The sequence below is a fragment of the Oryzias latipes genome, chromosome 2 (genome assembly GCF_053564925.1).
Source record: "Oryzias latipes strain Hd-rR chromosome 2, Olatipes_Hd-rR_3.1".
In the NCBI taxonomy this organism is placed as follows: Eukaryota; Metazoa; Chordata; class Actinopteri; order Beloniformes; family Adrianichthyidae; genus Oryzias; species Oryzias latipes.
In genome coordinates, this window is record NC_136238.1 from 44,546,143 (window position 1) to 44,561,933 (window position 15,791).

The following is a 15,791-nucleotide window of genomic DNA, read 5'->3' on the forward strand; positions in this document are numbered from 1 at the left end:
TAATAAAATTAAATAAATAAAGTAAAGACACAGAATATACAGATGAGCTATGGATGTATGAAAACCGGTTTGTACATGCATATTTAAACTGTGGCATTGTACAGTCTCACAGCTGTTGGGATGAATGACCTGCGGAACCGTTCCTTCCTTCATGGGGGGTGTAACTGTCTGCCACTGAAGGAGCTGCTCAGTGCCTCCACTGTCTGATGTAGTGGGTGAGAGGTGTTGTCCATGATGGATGTTAGCTTGGTCAACATCCTCCTTTCACCCACTTCCTCCACAAAGTCCAGTGGACACCCCAGGACAGAACTGGCTCTCCTGACCAGCTTGTTCAGTCTCTTCCTATCCCGGTCTGTGCTGCCTGCCCCCCAACAGGCCACAGCGTAGTGGATAACAGAGGCTACCACAGACTCATAAAATGTCCTTAAGAGAGGCCTGCACACTCGAAAGGACCTCAGTCTCCTCAGAAGGTGGAGGCAACTTTGGCCCTTCTTATACAGGGCATCGGTGTTTTGAGTCCAGTCAAGTTTCTTGTTGAGGTGAACACCCAGGTACTTAAAACTGTCCACTACCTCAATGACCGAGCCCTGGATGCTCACTGGTGTGAATTGTGGTGTTCTCCTCCGGAAATCAATCACCATCTCCTTTGTTTTACTGGTGTTCAAGCACAGGTGATTACGCTCACACCAGTCCACAAAGTCCTTGATGACTGACCTGTACTCCAGCTCGTTCCCCCCCGACACACAGCCGACAATGGCCGAGTCGTCAGAGAACTTCTGGAGGTGACAACTGCCGGTGTTGTATGTAAAGTCTGAGGTATAAAGGGTGAAGAGGAACGGTGAGAGCACCGTCCCCTGAGGAGCACCAGTGCTGGAGACCACCACCTCAGACACACAGTTGTGTAGCCTCACATACTGTGGTCTGTTGGTGAGGTAGTCGGTCGTCCATGCAGTCAGTCGTCTGTCCACTCCAGCCCCTTCCAGTTTCTCTCTCAGCAGAGCTGGCCGGATGGTGTTGAAGGCGCTGGAGAAGTCAAAGAACATGACCCTCACAGCGGTTCCAGCGTCCTCCAGATGAGTCAGTGCCCGGTGCAGCAGGTAGATGACAGCGTCATCCACCCCGATGTTCGGCCTGTAGGCAAACTGCAGCGGGTCCGTTGCGGTGCTGACCACTGAGCGAAGGTGGCTGAGGATGAGCCTCTCCATGGTCTTCATCAAGTGGGAGGTCAGGGCTACTGGTCTGTAGTGGTTTAGTTCCTTAGCGTGCGCCGTCTTAGGAACCGGAACCACACAGGAGGTCTTCCACAGGACTGGGACCGTCTCCAGACTCAGGCTCAGGTTGAAGATGTAAGTGACCACCTCACAGAGCTGGGTCAGGTTTGTGAATCAAAAACACAAGCTAGCTCTGATGAATCAACGTAAAAATCGGAAAGGATCAGCTGTTTATCTGAACGACCATCTGACCAGAAGGAATGTTGAAATTTCCAAACATGCACGGCTTCTCAGGAAGCAGAAGCAGATTGAGAACACTTGGGTTAAAGGCTGCAGGATTTACGTCAAACCACTCGGCACACCGGACCGGTCCAAGGTTCTGGTTGTGAACACCATGAAGGACTTTGAGAAGTGTCTTATTTCGGTCGTCTGAAATAACATGGAGTAATAAACCAAGGAGCCAAATAATTTCAAGAAATATGACGCCTGGATTCATCACTTTCTCCAAAAGTCTGAAGTGACCTGATTACTCAGCGGAGAGTTCTGAACTGCAGACAAGTTGACCACAACTCGGCGCCGCTGATATCAGCTGAAGGAGGATATGGACCTGAATCTAATGTCTGCAGACATAATATTGAAGAGAACTATAAACTCTGTTGAAACCCAGAAGATCAGCTGTTATTCAGCAGAAGAAGAAATGCCAACCTTGGACAATCGACAGATTATGGACCCTTTTATTTTACTTCACAGCATTACTTTATCATAAAAATATTTAAAAAATAAATGAATAAATAAATAAATAAAAATACAAAAAATAATAAAAAAATAATTATTCAATTAATGAAAATGGTTAAATTGATTGACTTTTATTGATATTACTTCATTTGATAATTTGATAAGTTGATTCATGATTTTTCCTAATGTAACATAATTTTGCACATATTTTTAACTTTTGATACTTGATGGAATTTTGCTATGAAAATTCCTGAAACAGTGTTATGTCTATTTTACTGAGAGTATTATTTTTTAATCAACGTTGTCAACATAACTCAATGGAGATCCAAAATACCTCCACACCAGCGACTTCCGTGAAAGACGAGGAGATTCAAGTTCTGTCGATGGGTCTCCATGCTATCTTTTGAGTGGCTGTTAAAGAAGGTTGACTTGCAGCACTTCTTTTTTAAAAAACTTTATTAACAATTAGACTCGCAGCACTTCAACACATGTTTTTTTCCCGCTTGGCAAGTAACCAGATGCAGCATGGGGGCATGGCAGCATCGACAATTCCATTTTTTTATTCGAAGTTCGAGACGGTGACTTAATTTCGATCGATTTCGATTTAAAGTCGAAATCGTGACAAATAGAAGAACTTTAAATGTGACCTGTGTAAATCATTTAACATTTAATTTAAATTAAATATTGACACTTTTAATGATATATTTTCTATTTATTTCAAATTTTAAAGAATTAATGTCCCATTTATTTAATGGCGTCTATATGTATTATTTCAATGAGTCTCTTGTGGTCCTCCAGACTCCTTAGACATTTTCTCCAATGATCACAGAGTTTATTGATGTTTGATGAAACCCATAACTCTTGGAAACGTATAAAAGGCTCCTTGTTGTGTTTGTGTTCCTGCAGGCCTCCCCCAGCATTGGATGACTGAAGAGGAAGATCTCTGCAACCAGCAGAGGAACTTCAGGGTGGAACAGGAGGAACCAGAACCTCCACAGATTAAAGAGGAACAGGAGGAACCAGAACCTCCACAGATTCAAGTGGAACAGGGGGAACCAGAACTTCCACAGATTAAAGAGGAACAGGAGGAACCAGAACCTCCACAGATTAAAGAGGAACCAGAACCTCCACAGATTCAAGAGGAACAGGAGGAACCAAGACCTCCACAGATTAAAAAGGAACAGGAGGAACCAGAACCTCCACAGATTCAAGAGAAACCAGGGGAACTCTGCATCAGTCAGGATGAAGATCAGCTTGATCTGAAGCAGGAGACTGATACCTTGATGGAGATTCCTACTTATGAGGAAGATGAGAACAGTGAAGCAGATCTAAACAATCAGCAGAGCTTTAATGTAACTGATAGTCAGGATGAAGAAGGAAACCAACATGAAGAACCAACATCAACTACAGATGAAGAGACAGAATCAACATCAACTACAGATGAAGAGACAGAATCAACATCAACTACAGATGAAGAGACAGACCCACAGAACAGAGATCAGAGGAAGAGGAGGGACAGAAGTCATGTCCAAAGTGTGGACAGCTCTCACATGTCAGCAGGTCAGTGTGACTCTGATCTTCATCTCCACACTATCGGTATGTTCACTTCAACAACGGTTCTATCTTGAGCTTCAAGCTCTCCAAACATGCAGTCCATCAACAGCGTGTCCTGGAAGAGTCTCTTCTGTCCCTTCCAGTTGAAAAGACAGAAGACATTGTTGGTCAGTGCAGCCCACAACATTCTTCAAATCAGATGATCTTAGTTAGTCCCTCCAGCTAACGACAAACAGGAAACCTTAACAGATCAAAGAGAAAATTGTTAGCAGATAAAAAAGTCCAATCTGTTTTGTCGTCTGTGGTTTTAAGTTTGTAGTTCAGTTCTTTTCAGCAGATTTCTCTGTCAAACCCAAAATCCATCTAAACCTCTTTGATGTCTCCATGTCTCCAATTCCAGACATTCAGACAGATTCTATTTCCAAAACGACATTTCAAGCTAAAACCCAAAGACAGGGTCCTGCTCATGGATCTGCAGACAGAAAAGATTCAAATCCCTCCAAATCCCAAATGGTTGGTTTGTCAGCTACGCGCAAGACAAGGAAAACGTGTCATTCATACTAACTGGCAGAATGCAGTAACATTAAACTTTCATATTAAGGCGGGGGCCGCAAAATATCATCTTGGAAGTCGCAAATAGCCTGCGGGCCGCGAGTTTGAGACCCCTGCTGTACACTCTGGCACTGGTACACCAGCCGCAGGTCGGAAGAACGAATCAATAGTTTGCTTGCTCATAGCTCAGACGCACATATCAGGTTATGATGTTATTTGTCTCCGTTTCCTTCCCACAGATGTTTACGCATGGTCGATTATCTCAAGGCCCCTTCATGCATTTTAGCCACTTACAGTGGCTTTCCCTATTCTTCTCACAAGGGCTGGGCGATATGGCCTAAAAATAAAATCTCAGATTTTATTTATTTTTTATTCGATTTCCGATGTTTATCCCCCCCCCCCCAATCAAATGCAAGACAAATGTAACCCCCATTTCTGGGATAAATAATAAATAAATAAACACACTCTTGGAATCAAAGTTAAGTATAAGATTTTCTTCTTCTCACTCCCTTGTCTAAATAATTTTGTCTTGTTTTTGTCTAATTTTTTATTCTACACTCGTTTTCACTTGTCCACAATAAAAAGGTTACTTCCTTACTTGAGGTCCCAGCTGTGTTTTCAGTCCCACTTTGTAGTGTAGACTAAGAGGAGACAAACATTCACCTTGACAGTAGCACCATTTCAAGGATTAACAATACAGCTCATATCTGGGGTCTAAGGTTTTAATTAAATTAAGAAACCCCGTCTTCTGCACAGAGATGATCATGAAGCAGCAGGAGTCATGGTAAACATTAATTCATTTAATCGATTTATCGCCCAGGCCTACTTCTCACACGCATTGGCCGCCTCACAGACAGGCATCACTCAATGAAACGCCAGTGTGTGCTCGCGTCTCATGAGTGTGTGTTAGCGTGTGCGCTGGCATCTCATTGATTATTTCACTGATCATTGACGTGCCCCTTCCACGTTTAATGTTTAAAATATACGGAGGGTGGGGGAGGCAAATTTACTGGTAGCACACTGAATGTAAAATTTAGTCGCGCACTCTCAAATTTTGGTCGCAAATGCAACCATTTTGTCGCAGTCTGGAGCCCTGAAATACAAGAAGCAGACATCAAGTCTAGAGTCTCCTATTTAAAACATAAAATCAGTAGGAACACTCTTTCCACGGCTAATGTTTTTAACACGTATTAGCCTAATGCTAACCCTTTTTTCAGGTCCTTGCAGCCAAGAAAAAAGCACTGGCCATACAGATTAAAAAAATCATGAGTGAGCAGGCCCTTAATAATAATCATAACAGTAATAAAAGCACATTTAGAAGATTGTCTCCTGCAGCTTCCCGTTGATTTTGCTGTTCCAGGACAGCTACAGCCCCATGAACAACACTAACAGACATTAAGTGTTTTTTTTACTTCATTTGTGAGTCATATGATGCAGTTACATTTTTAAAATGAAAAAAACATTTATGTTAATCCACTTTAATTGTCAAATTAGATAAATCTAACCGAAATTCGCTACACATTTACTAAACATTTTTTTGAAAATGAAATGTCAAATACTATTTTCTTTATCATTTTAATTAAGTGACAGAATACGCTGTGTTGAGGAAGAAAATGAAAAAGCGGTTTGGCGGATTGTTTTTTCTTTTTAATTTTGAGTAAACAAATACAGCTTCATTTGAAAATAATAATAATAATGATCCTGTGTTTTGAAACTGTTGCCGGTGAGATGACGGGCGCAGAGATGTGGGCTCATCTGTGGATGAAACGTGAGTGCATGAGTGGGAAAAGCACAAAGCAGATCTGTTGCACATGTTTATGACTGCACAGCTGTTTTTTTGGTCATGTCAGTCATTTTGCATCTAATTAATGAAATGATTAAGATTGGACTCCGGTGTTTTCGGTTCATTGACGTGTCTTGCAGTCAAGAAAATGGATTCAAGTATTTCCATTTCATTCCAGAACTAAGCAAACAAGCTATTTTCGTCCAGCCTTGGATCTCTTTTGCTGGTCGTGAAGGCCAGTATGGGGTGTTGTACTTTAGGGTCAAACAGGAATTATATTATTCAGGAAATGCTGAGGCTATGTATCCCATCGTGCATCACACATTTCCCATAATGCATCTTGACCAATCAACATGTCCTGAATTTCGGGCCGGGTCGGGTTCCGACTCGGGCTTAAGATCTTACCTGTACTTTACGCTGATTTTGCTGTTCCAGGACAGCTACAGCCCCTTGAACAACGCTAACAGATTTCACCATGCTAAACTTTTGGCTTTTGCTGGTTGGATCAACAGGCACTGATGTCATTGCCCCGCCTCCCCGTGGAAATGCTAACTGGGATTGTGTTATGCAACACTATTCGCAGGGTGGATGTGAAAATGAAAAGGCAATCCCCTCTTTGCACTTTTATTTTAATAATGACACAGAATAAGTGGTTTTTAAGTAGAAAAGGAAAAAGCATTTTGAATTTTTTTTTAATATATGAGTCATATGATGCAGTTACATTTTCAAAATAAAGCATTTCTGTTAATTTATTTTAATTGTCAAATTAGATATATCTACTGTAACTGAATATTGCTACACATTTACCAGATAACTTTTTGAAAATGAAATGTCAAATACCATTTTCTTTATCATTTTAATTAAGTGAAAGAATAAGCAGTGTTGAAGAAGAAAATTAAAAAGCGGTTTGGTGGATTGCTTTTTCTTTTTAATTTCGAGTAAACAAATGCAGCTTCATTTTGAAAATGAAAAAGCATTTCTGGTTTTGTCTATTATTTTTAATTATGCTACACAAAAGCTACCATTGATAATATTGTCCGAAACAGAATTCATCGCACTGCTTTTGTCAGGAGTCACATCATCAATAAATACAAGAGAACCAGGTCCAATAGCAGCCATACATGCCCACACCATGACATTACCACCACCATGCTTCACTGATGACATGGGATGTTTAGGATCGTGAGCAGTTCCTTTCCTTCTTATACTCTTCTCTTTCCATGACTCTGGTATAGGGCTGTGACGATAACCGCATCACCGCACTTTTTTTTTTTACATTTTCAGTATAGTGTGTAATTGGAACTATAATAAACACATTAAACATATTCATCTTTGCTGATAATTTACTTTTTCTGCTAGTCCTGTGTTCAGACTTTCCTTCTTTCTTCCAGACTGTCTTCTCCTCCTCTCCCACCGTGCCTGTCACTCTCTCTCGTCTCCGCGCTCTCACTGCCTCTGCTGCACGTGGCTCCCTTTACACACAGAGGCGCGCTTTCAGAAGCACACATCCTCAATCTAAACAACCGTACACACCGGGACGAATATTCGCCAGGCGTTATTTGCCAGGCGTTTTCGCCACGTCTTTTGTGTTCACACCCAGGCGATTTTCGCTGACGATGAGCCGAGCCAACATGCAATTTCATTCCCTGACATTAGATGGCGCTTAATGTAAAACAGAAATACTCCTGTACACAAGGTGGTTGCTTTTCACTCAGAAGAAGAGAGCCAGTATTTACGCGCTTGTCAGAATCATACAAAGAAAACATGAATATTTCAAGCACCAGTAGCTCCAGCTCCAGTTCCAATGATGAAGAAATTATTGTTCTGTTGAATGATGAAAGACGCCGGAAAAGACGCCGATTTTGGGTACATCCCATAGTTACGAGAAGAGAAGAACATGGTGAGTTTTATCGACTGGTAAAAAAGCTGAAAATGTATCATGAGGGTTTTCGGGGATATTTTAGAATGTCTGTCATTATTTCTTTGCGGCAGTGTAGACGCTACTTGGCGTCTATCTTCTTTGCTGGTATGTGTGCTCAGAAAGGCAGTGTTGTGTTTGAGCGCCCCCAAGTTGTGTTTTACTGTAACTTCAGAAGCTCCAGACACGTGTGCAAAAGCGCCATTCTCATTGGTTGTATAGTTTTTGACGCAGCGCGTCAAACCAAAAAAACGAACCCGAGGCGTTTTTTTAAAAGTGACGCTTTGACGCGTGGCGTTTTTTCGCGTCGGTGTGCACACTCACATTGGTGCCCTTTGTTTAGTCAGGAGGTGTTAAACGTCTGCAACTATTATGGGCAGCGCAAAGTTAACATGTCTGTATAAACAAAGGCGGAGCCTCCTGCCCCGTGTTATTAATGGGTGTCAGGCTTCATGGCTACCGGAAAGGTGACAAAGTGTCTGCAGCCTGTTTATTACTGGGAAATATAAAATATTCGGAGAAGATGTCTGTACCAAAGAGTACAGGTGAGACTCGCGTGCAGCTACAAAGCAGAAGAATCAACACGCACCTATAACACACGTGTGCGCACCTTCCTACACAAGACGCTCTGTACTCACACACACAGTCAATCTACAACACCTATAGTTAGTAGTTAGTTCACAAGCTAGATAGGTTGTTGTTAGTTGTTACTGTTATTTGTTAATAAAGAATAATGCATTGTAATTTTATTTATTTCCGATGCGGCCGCCGGGGGATTTGGTGTTTTTTTTTATTTTATTTTTTTATCTTGGTCTCATCTGTTCATAGGATGTTGTTTCAGAACTGTGAAGACTGTTTTAGATGTTGTTTGGCAAACTCTGGTCTGGCCTTCCTGTTTTTGAGGCTCACTAAGGTTTTACATCTTGTGGTAAACCCTCCATTTAGGGAGTTTTCTTCAACAGGGACAGAATTATTCCTTCATCCACCTCAGTTTATTTCTGTAATCGCCCAGGTCGTTTGCCGTTGCTGAGCTTCCGGTGCATTTCTTCTTCTTAAGAATGTTGTAATTGTTATAACATTCTAATTATTTAGTGGAAACGAAAACCTTTTTTTTTTTTTTTTTTTTTTTTTTTACTTGTCCTGTCCAACAGCTGGACAAACAGATGAGAGCTGAGGGCCTCTTGTGTTGGACATATTTTACTTTAACAAGAGGGGTTATTAATCTTCAGACAAACCAGAGGTATGTCTGAATAAACCCCTTTTGGAATTGAGGCCAAACTTTATTAATTTCAATCATGTTTGAAAATCTTTGGTGTTGGACCAGACGGAAAAGGAAAGAAGGGAAGAAGAGAGAGGGATGTTAGAGAGGGGGGGGGGGGTAGGAGGGTGATAATAGGAGGGGGGGGGGGTAGAACCATGAAGCAGCATAAAGCAACAACTTTACTGGATGTTTATCATTACGGTAAGGTTCAAGTGTAATACAAATCTCAAAGGGCGGGACCTGTCCACACACACATTCAGATGTTATAAACACACCTGTTAACTGCAAAGATGTCCACATGTCAACATGTACAGAAAACATGCACACAATACAGATATTGTTCACACACGCATACTCATGCCTTTAAACCAACTAGTGTGAAATATTTCATTCATTCAATCATGCAAACTGTTAGTGCAAAGGTGAGCTAGCACCTGTGCTCAGGTGAGTGTTTATGTTCTTCTAAATGGATGGTGGAATGTGAAAAGAACGAGGGAGAGTGCCCAGCCATCCCCACACCAAGACCCCCGCCACAGCGGCAGCGGCAGCCAGAACCCCCTTTTTTTTAACCCATGGCAGATCACGGGCTCCGTAGTAATTCATTACGTTACTCCATTACTGACAAAAGTAACTAAATTAAAGTAACTTGTTACTATGTAATTCATTACCCCCAACACTGTTTGTTAGTAGTCAAACTATGAGGAGCTTTCCAAAAGTCTATGCTAAAAAGCATAGACTATATCATCACTGGACATTAGAGTCGCCCCCCCCCCACTTCCAAATAGGAAGTAGCTGCTGTCGCCAAACTCCAATAGACCTCTATAGATAAATAGGCAGCTGTTACTCAGCCATTCTAAATAGACAGAATCACCATTCTTGCTGTGAAATTCTTTTCTTAATATCTTGTGGGTAATCTTAGTTTTTTTCATAACATTTTTTCTTTAGTGCCAGTTATTCAAGTTGTAAACTGACCAATCAAATGCCTCAGTGAAAGGCGTGGTGCCCGCTGGCCCCACCTCGAACGTTTGATTGACAGCTTCTTCCGAGCAGCTTTCAGTGATGTGGGCTTAGACTTTGAACTAGCTTATCATGATTGGCAACTGGTTCTTCTAAAAACGTGACTCAGACCACCTGACTAATCACTGTTGCCTGGCTCAAAATGGTGATTAGATTTGTTGTTGTTATTGACAAAAAAGATTATATCAGAACATTACATTGTTGGCTTCAGTATCTTTTAGAGCTATTAAGCATTTTGGACCAATCATGAACCATATTTACAAAAAGTAATTAATTGACATACAGTTATCTTTGATGTAGTAGGACAACAGGGTCATGATTAGTCAGTACAGAAAGTTTGGTGAAAATAGCTTCAGTATCTTCAGAGCTATTTAGCATCTTTATTATGACTCATTTCTCTATTAAAATGTGATAAAATATAATAAATATTGACTTTTTTCACAAAGTATTGATTGTAGCATGAATATGCTGACGAGTCTTCATTACCATATAACTGTAGAAATTCATTTGTTTTAGAGAGATGATTGATTTTTACTGAATGGTCTTTCCTCGGATATTGCACTTTGTTGACAACAGTCTCTTGGCAGCCGTCTCTCTGCCGTGTCTCCGTTTACACCTCAAAGAGATCACTTCTCATTAAAAGTCAGGAAAAAAAAATATTTTTTTCTTTTGAAATGTTTTTGTAGTTCCCTCAGTTGTAGTGTGCTGTGATTCACAGCAGCAGATTCAAACCGTTGAAATCACTGATTTGAGGTTGTAACTCTAATGAACACATGCAAATGGTAATTTGTCAGTTGTGACTTTTATTTGCCAAACTTTACAGGAGAAGATTTTCACACACAGATGCAGACTTTTGGTTTGCCACATTCTATTTTACAAGTTCTCACATTAAATCTTCAAGCTCGTCCATTTTGACACATTTTTACCATATGAGCTGCCAGTAGCACTTCTAGGCTAACACGCACACATAAACACACCCACCAACACCACCACAGACAAGTTTCTGACCCCCATTGATGGGGCCCCAGACCTCGGTCCTGGAGATGATTTCTAAATAAAATGAATACAATAACAGAAATGTGAATGTAACTTTACTAGCAGCATATTCCTAACATAACAGCTGGTGTTGGGCTGAAAAAAGCCTCAGAGACTGTGTCAAACATTTACTATAGATGCCTGGATCTTTACTGTCAATAATGACAAGAATCTAAAACATTCCAATTGTTTTCAGACTTTTTTCCTTTTTGTAATTTCATATAAAAATAATTGGAGACAGAATCAGGTTAAAAGTACATTTTCTGTCAATCCCTCTGTCCCCTTTCTAATAAATCTATTTATTTCAGTATGATTTAATTTGAGTATACAGATACCTGTTTGTACCATTTATGAATTATTTATCTGCAAATTAATTTCCCTAAAAACAAATAAAATATTATTTTCTTTCTATAACTGGTTCAGACTACAAGTTATTGACCGAAAAAGCTCTCCTCATATGGGGGAGGTGTAGGGGGCCTTTTTCAGCACAGTTTGATACTGTTGTGCTAAAGAAAATAAAAAACTTTTTTTTAATTAAAAGTTTTTTAATGTGCATATACTGAATGATACTGCAATCATTTGTATTGATAATTAAGAATAAATAAAGTCACCATAGTATTTAAAAGGACCTGTTCTTGTGTTTCTGCAGTTCTCCCCCAGTGTTGGATGACTGAAGAGGAAAATCTCTGCATCCAGCAGAGGAACTTCAGAGTGGAACAGGAAGAACCAGAACCTCCACAGATTAAAGAGGAACCAGGGGAACTCTGCATCAGTCAGGATGAAGAGCAGATTGATCTGAAGCAGGAGACTGATACCTTGATGGAGATTCCTACTTATGAGGAAGATGAGAACAGTGAAGCAGATCTAAACAATCAGCAGAGCTTTAATGTAACTGATAGTCAGGATGAAGAAGGAAACCAACATGAAGAATCAACATCAACTACAGATGAAGAGACAGAATCAACATTAACTACAGATGAAGAGACAGACCAGAACAGAGATCAGAGGAAGAGAAGACACAGAAGTCATGTCCAAAGTGTGGACAGCTCTCACATGTCAGAAAGTCAGTGTGACACAGATGTTAGAAAAAATCTTAAAAAGACTAATCTTGGTAAGAAATACAAACAATCTCCAATCAGGTCTGGTAAAAACTCAAGAATAATTACTGACCCGTCTGACTACATGGAAACTAGGTCTGATGAAAGATGTTATATCTGTAAAGAATGTGGTAAAAGCTTTAGTAACATATCTCAGTTCAGAAATCACACAAGAATCCATGCAGAAGGTAAGAGATTTTCTTGTGAGGAATGTAATAAAAGCTTTAGTCACAGATCTAGTCTCAAAACACACATGAGAGCTCACACAGGAGAAAGGCCTTTTTCTTGTAAAGAATGTAAAAAAAGTTTCAGTCAAATATCTCATCTCCAAAGACACATGAGAACTCACACAGGAGAAAAGCCTTTTTCGTGTAAAGAATGTAATAAAAGCTTTAGTCGCAGTTCTAGTCTCAAAACACACATTAGAATTCATACAGGAGAAAAACCTTTTTCGTGTAAAGAATGTAAGAAAAGTTTTAGTCGTATATCTTTTCTCCAAACACACATGAGAACTCATACAGGAGAAAAACCTTTTTCTTGTAAAGAATGTAAAAAATGTTTTAGTCAAATATCTAATCTCAAAACACACATGAGAATTCATACAGGAGAAAAACCTTTTTCGTGTAAAGAATGTAAGAAAAGTTTTAGTCGTATATCTAGTCTCAAAACACATATGAGAACTCACACAGGAGAAAAGCCTTTTTCTTGTAAAGAATGTAAAAAATGTTTTAGTGATTTATCTTATCTCAAATCACACATGAGAACTCACACAGGAGAAAAACCTTTTTCTTGTAAAGAATGTAAAAAATGTTTTAGTCAAATATCTAGTCTCAAAACACATATGAGAACTCACACAGGAGAAAAGCCTTTTTCTTGTAAAGAATGTAAAAAAAGATTTAGTCAAGTATCTAATCTCAACAAACACATGAGAACATGTAAGACCTTTTCTTGACAATGGAAGGATTTAGTGTAAACTCTAAATTCTAAACTTTTCTAATAAGAGGTCGACCTCTCAACCTCTGTATCAGAATCAGCAGAAGACTTTATTTTACAGGAGGGAAAAGTTCTGCATCTCAGAAAAATTGAATATTTTAAAATAAGTTTTTAATGCTCAAAACTTCTGGGGTGAAACCTCAATGTTCTAATGAACTCCATAGCAACCTGAGCTTTCATTTCATGTACACAGAGCCACAGGCTGATGGCCTCCATACCATATTGATGCAGTAACTTCATTAGAGGGAGGCACAAGTGAGAATTGATCTGTAGAAATGAAATTGTCTACATTTAAAAAAAAAACTTTGGTTGTTTTGATGTATGATTTGCTACAGGAGGTCCTTTATCCCAACAGCAGTTAGACTATAGAATGACACAGTTTAGGACTGTTGAAACTGCTGTTGTATTTACTTATTTAGTTATGACGTGTACTTTTACTTCCGCTTTTTATTGCTGTTTTAATTCTTACTGACTATTTGGTTTTCTAACTGCTGTATTTCTTGTTTGGCTGCTGTAACAACTGAATTTCCCTCCAGGGATCAATAAAGTCTTGTCTTGTCTTATCCTGACTTTCCTGAACAGCTTTTTTAGGTTTTCATCTTCTCTAAGCCACAAATATCTACAGCAAAGAAATAAATGATCAATACATTTTAATCTATGTGTAATCTATCCTGGCTTTTTGTCTTCTATTTTCTTTATTTTTGCCTCTGAACATTGATTTGGAGGATTGTTCCAGGTAGGATCAACTCCATAGCTGCAGGAGGCAGTATAAGGAAAATGTGAATCCTAATCTATCAGGTAGGTAAATGGGAAGAAGTATTTAACTAGGTGACGGTGTGCAGGTGGGGGTTTTGTCTGGCAGTCATTGTGAGCTGAACAACAAACATTTCAATGCTTGGATGACTTCAGCGACCCCATTGGTATGTTTATTTCAATTTCATTTATATTCTGATATTTGTGGGAACAATTTTCAATAGGGATGGGAATAGAAGCCTTATAGGGGTTCATGTAATTTTGCCAGAAAAATGAACCACCCATTCAGGGCTCCGAAACCACACAGAACAGCGGCATCTGGTGGTGGACTGGATGTATATCGACATGCTTCAACAAAGCTCCTTGGAACACTTCAATGTGGAAATGATGATGAAAAAACGTAAAACAGAAAAATTTTGTTAATGATGACTGAAGAAAGAGATGTATGCATTCTGTTTCTAATCTTTTACTACATTTAACAAATTAATGTTTAATTATACATGCATTCTGTTAGAATAAATGTATACATAAGTTATCCTATATTTACTCTGAACTTTTTTAACTGTAAAAAGTGTATACTTGTCTGCGAGAAACAGCCCTGAGAAAGCGGGATGAATGTTTTCTCTGCATTGAACTGGGAATTCACCTTTGACCTTTTGATCCTTGCCCTGAAGCCACAGGAGCTGACTGATGACCCTTGATCTGCAAAAAAGACCCTAATCCCCTGGGGGGAGTAGCAATCTCCTGGGAACGGATGTCTCTCTGTTTTATGACCATTGGGGGCTGTGTGTGTGTGTATGTGTATGTGTGTATGTTTACAACCACCTCCTTGTATGCTGTATGTTAGGTAACGCCCTGATTTTAAATAAAAGTGAGGAGGCAGACTCTTGAAAACTCAGAGCACACGTGGAATGGCTTGAGTATGTTCCTGTCTGCTCTCCTCGAGAAAAGAGATAAGTGAGTATGTGTCCTTTCTTCAAGCTCAAAAATAGTTAAGAAGTGTTGGCTTAGTTGTAGACCTAACACATTCTCATATTATTATCTGGACTTTTCACCCCGCTGCTACAGAAGTGTTAGAGCAGAAGGCATATGCATGCTGTGCTGTGCAGAGAGACGGGAAGCCACAGCGCAGCATGTTCAGAACAGGAAGTAGGGCCCCTCGTCTGCAGACAGAACTCAGATGTACATCATGCAGGTGTGAGGACATTTCCAGAAGCAAGCAAGAGGCCACGGTGTCTGACACCCACACACTCAACAAGTGTGAAATGCTACAGACTCGAACTGGTTGGAACCAGCCGGACGGAGTCACAAAAAGGTCACTGGGTCTTCTCTAAAAACAGGAAGCCCACTGTTGGAGGCATATGCGGGCGACGCAACAGTTTACCCTATAAGGAATTGGACAGCCACCAGCAAAGGGGTTACGTCTGCCCACAGGAGGAGGAACTCAGAGCCGCTATAAAGACTTCTCCGTAGGAAGTCCCCGGTGCTTTTTCTCTTCTCTGCGGGGGCCCTGTTCTCAGCTGTACTTCTGTGTTTTTCTCTTGCTACTGTCTTAGAACTATTGTATCAGGGAATAAACTTCTAATCTTTACCAGTTCGACTTATGGTCATTTTCTCCTCGACTACTTGAACACGCAAAGGAAAAAGCTGCAAAACGGAAAGATCTTTTTCCTTCATGATTTAAAAAAAAAAAGCAAAACAACACAACATGTGACACTTTCTGTGAGAAGTGCTTGACACAGCAAAATACATATCACATGAAGAAAAAAATACACGCAAAAAGAACATGTATAGTGCCAGACTCCAACCTAGAACCTCTGGATGTATATGCCACTGACTATTCCACTGAGCTGTCTCCATTCACATAAAAACAGCTTGACAT

The 15,791-nt window shown here is 40.0% G+C and overlaps 1 protein-coding gene across 1 annotated transcript; it reads left to right on the forward strand.

Moving 5' to 3' along the window:
- The first annotated feature begins 2,710 nt into the window (after positions 1–2,710).
- Positions 2,711–14,866, forward strand: LOC144989111 (uncharacterized). The gene is made up of 2 exons (XM_078941127.1): positions 2,711–3,506; positions 11,716–14,866. The coding sequence occupies exons 1-2, from the start codon at positions 2,870–2,872 to the stop codon at positions 13,113–13,115; spliced, it is 2,037 nt and encodes a 678-aa protein (XP_078797253.1). The 5' UTR covers positions 2,711–2,869; the 3' UTR covers positions 13,116–14,866.
- The last annotated feature ends 925 nt before the right edge of the window (positions 14,867–15,791 follow it).

Excerpts from the sequence above, each read along its gene's own strand:
- LOC144989111 (XM_078941127.1), top strand. The coding sequence starts at position 2,870 with ATGACTGAAGAGGAAGATCTCTGCAACCAGCAGAGGAACTTCAGGGTG. Across the intron at positions 3,507-11,715 it reads CAGCTCTCACATGTCAGCAG|TTCTCCCCCAGTGTTGGATG; the intron begins GTCAGTGTGACT and ends GTGTTTCTGCAG.